The sequence below is a fragment of the Eimeria mitis genome, genomic scaffold, assembly GCF_000499745.2.
Source record: "Eimeria mitis Houghton genomic scaffold, Emh_scaff1935, whole genome shotgun sequence".
Classification (NCBI taxonomy): domain Eukaryota; phylum Apicomplexa; class Conoidasida; order Eucoccidiorida; family Eimeriidae; genus Eimeria; species Eimeria mitis.
In genome coordinates this window covers 491-1,043 of record NW_013570257.1, presented here as the reverse complement: position 1 = coordinate 1,043, position 553 = coordinate 491, and the positions used below count along the sequence as shown (strand labels likewise).

The 553-nt window shown below is 58.2% G+C and overlaps 1 protein-coding gene across 1 annotated transcript in view; it reads left to right on the top strand.

The window, feature by feature from the left end:
• EMH_0046110 (uncharacterized protein) overlaps window positions 1–553 on the top strand; it is a gene marked incomplete at both ends in the record, with an annotated part of 7,455 nt that overhangs the window by 6,491 nt on the left and 411 nt on the right. The window contains 2 exons of the mRNA XM_013496133.1: window positions 3–7; window positions 66–553. Of these exons, the coding sequence (XP_013351587.1) occupies window positions 3–7; window positions 66–553 (493 nt within the window). The remainder of the gene's footprint in view (window positions 1–2; window positions 8–65) is intronic.

The following is a 553-nucleotide window of genomic DNA, read 5'->3' as shown; positions in this document are numbered from 1 at the left end:
ACAAGCTGTTGCTGCGGTGTATGGGCAGCAAATACGCGGCGTGTCTTGGGGCTGGGAGGCGTCAGTGGGTGCCCCCTTGCTGCAGCAGCAGCAGCAGCAGCAGCAGCAACAGCAGCAGCAGCAGCAGCAGCAGCAGCAGAAGCGGCAGCAGCAGAGCAGTCTCCTGGATGATGAGCTAGATGAGGATATAGGAGACGAATTAGAAGATTGTCTGCTGCAGCAACAGCAGCAGCAACAGCAGCAGCAACAGCAGCAGCAACAGCAGCAGCAGCAGCAGCAAGACAGAGCAGCAGATTGTGCTGAATTCTACAGCCGCATTGCTGCAGCAATCGGGGGCCCCGCGTTGTCTTCTATTTTCAGTTTGCTGCTGGAGGACTACAGGGGCTGGGCCCCAGGCCTCCCAGACCTTCTCCTATGGAGACCCAAGCAGCAGCAGCAGCAGCAGCAGCAGCAGCAGCAGCAGCAGCAAGAGCAGCAGCAGGAGGAGGAGGGAAAGCAGCAGCAAAATGGGAAACAGGAGAAGGGACCCTCACAGACAGAGCTGCTTAAGGAA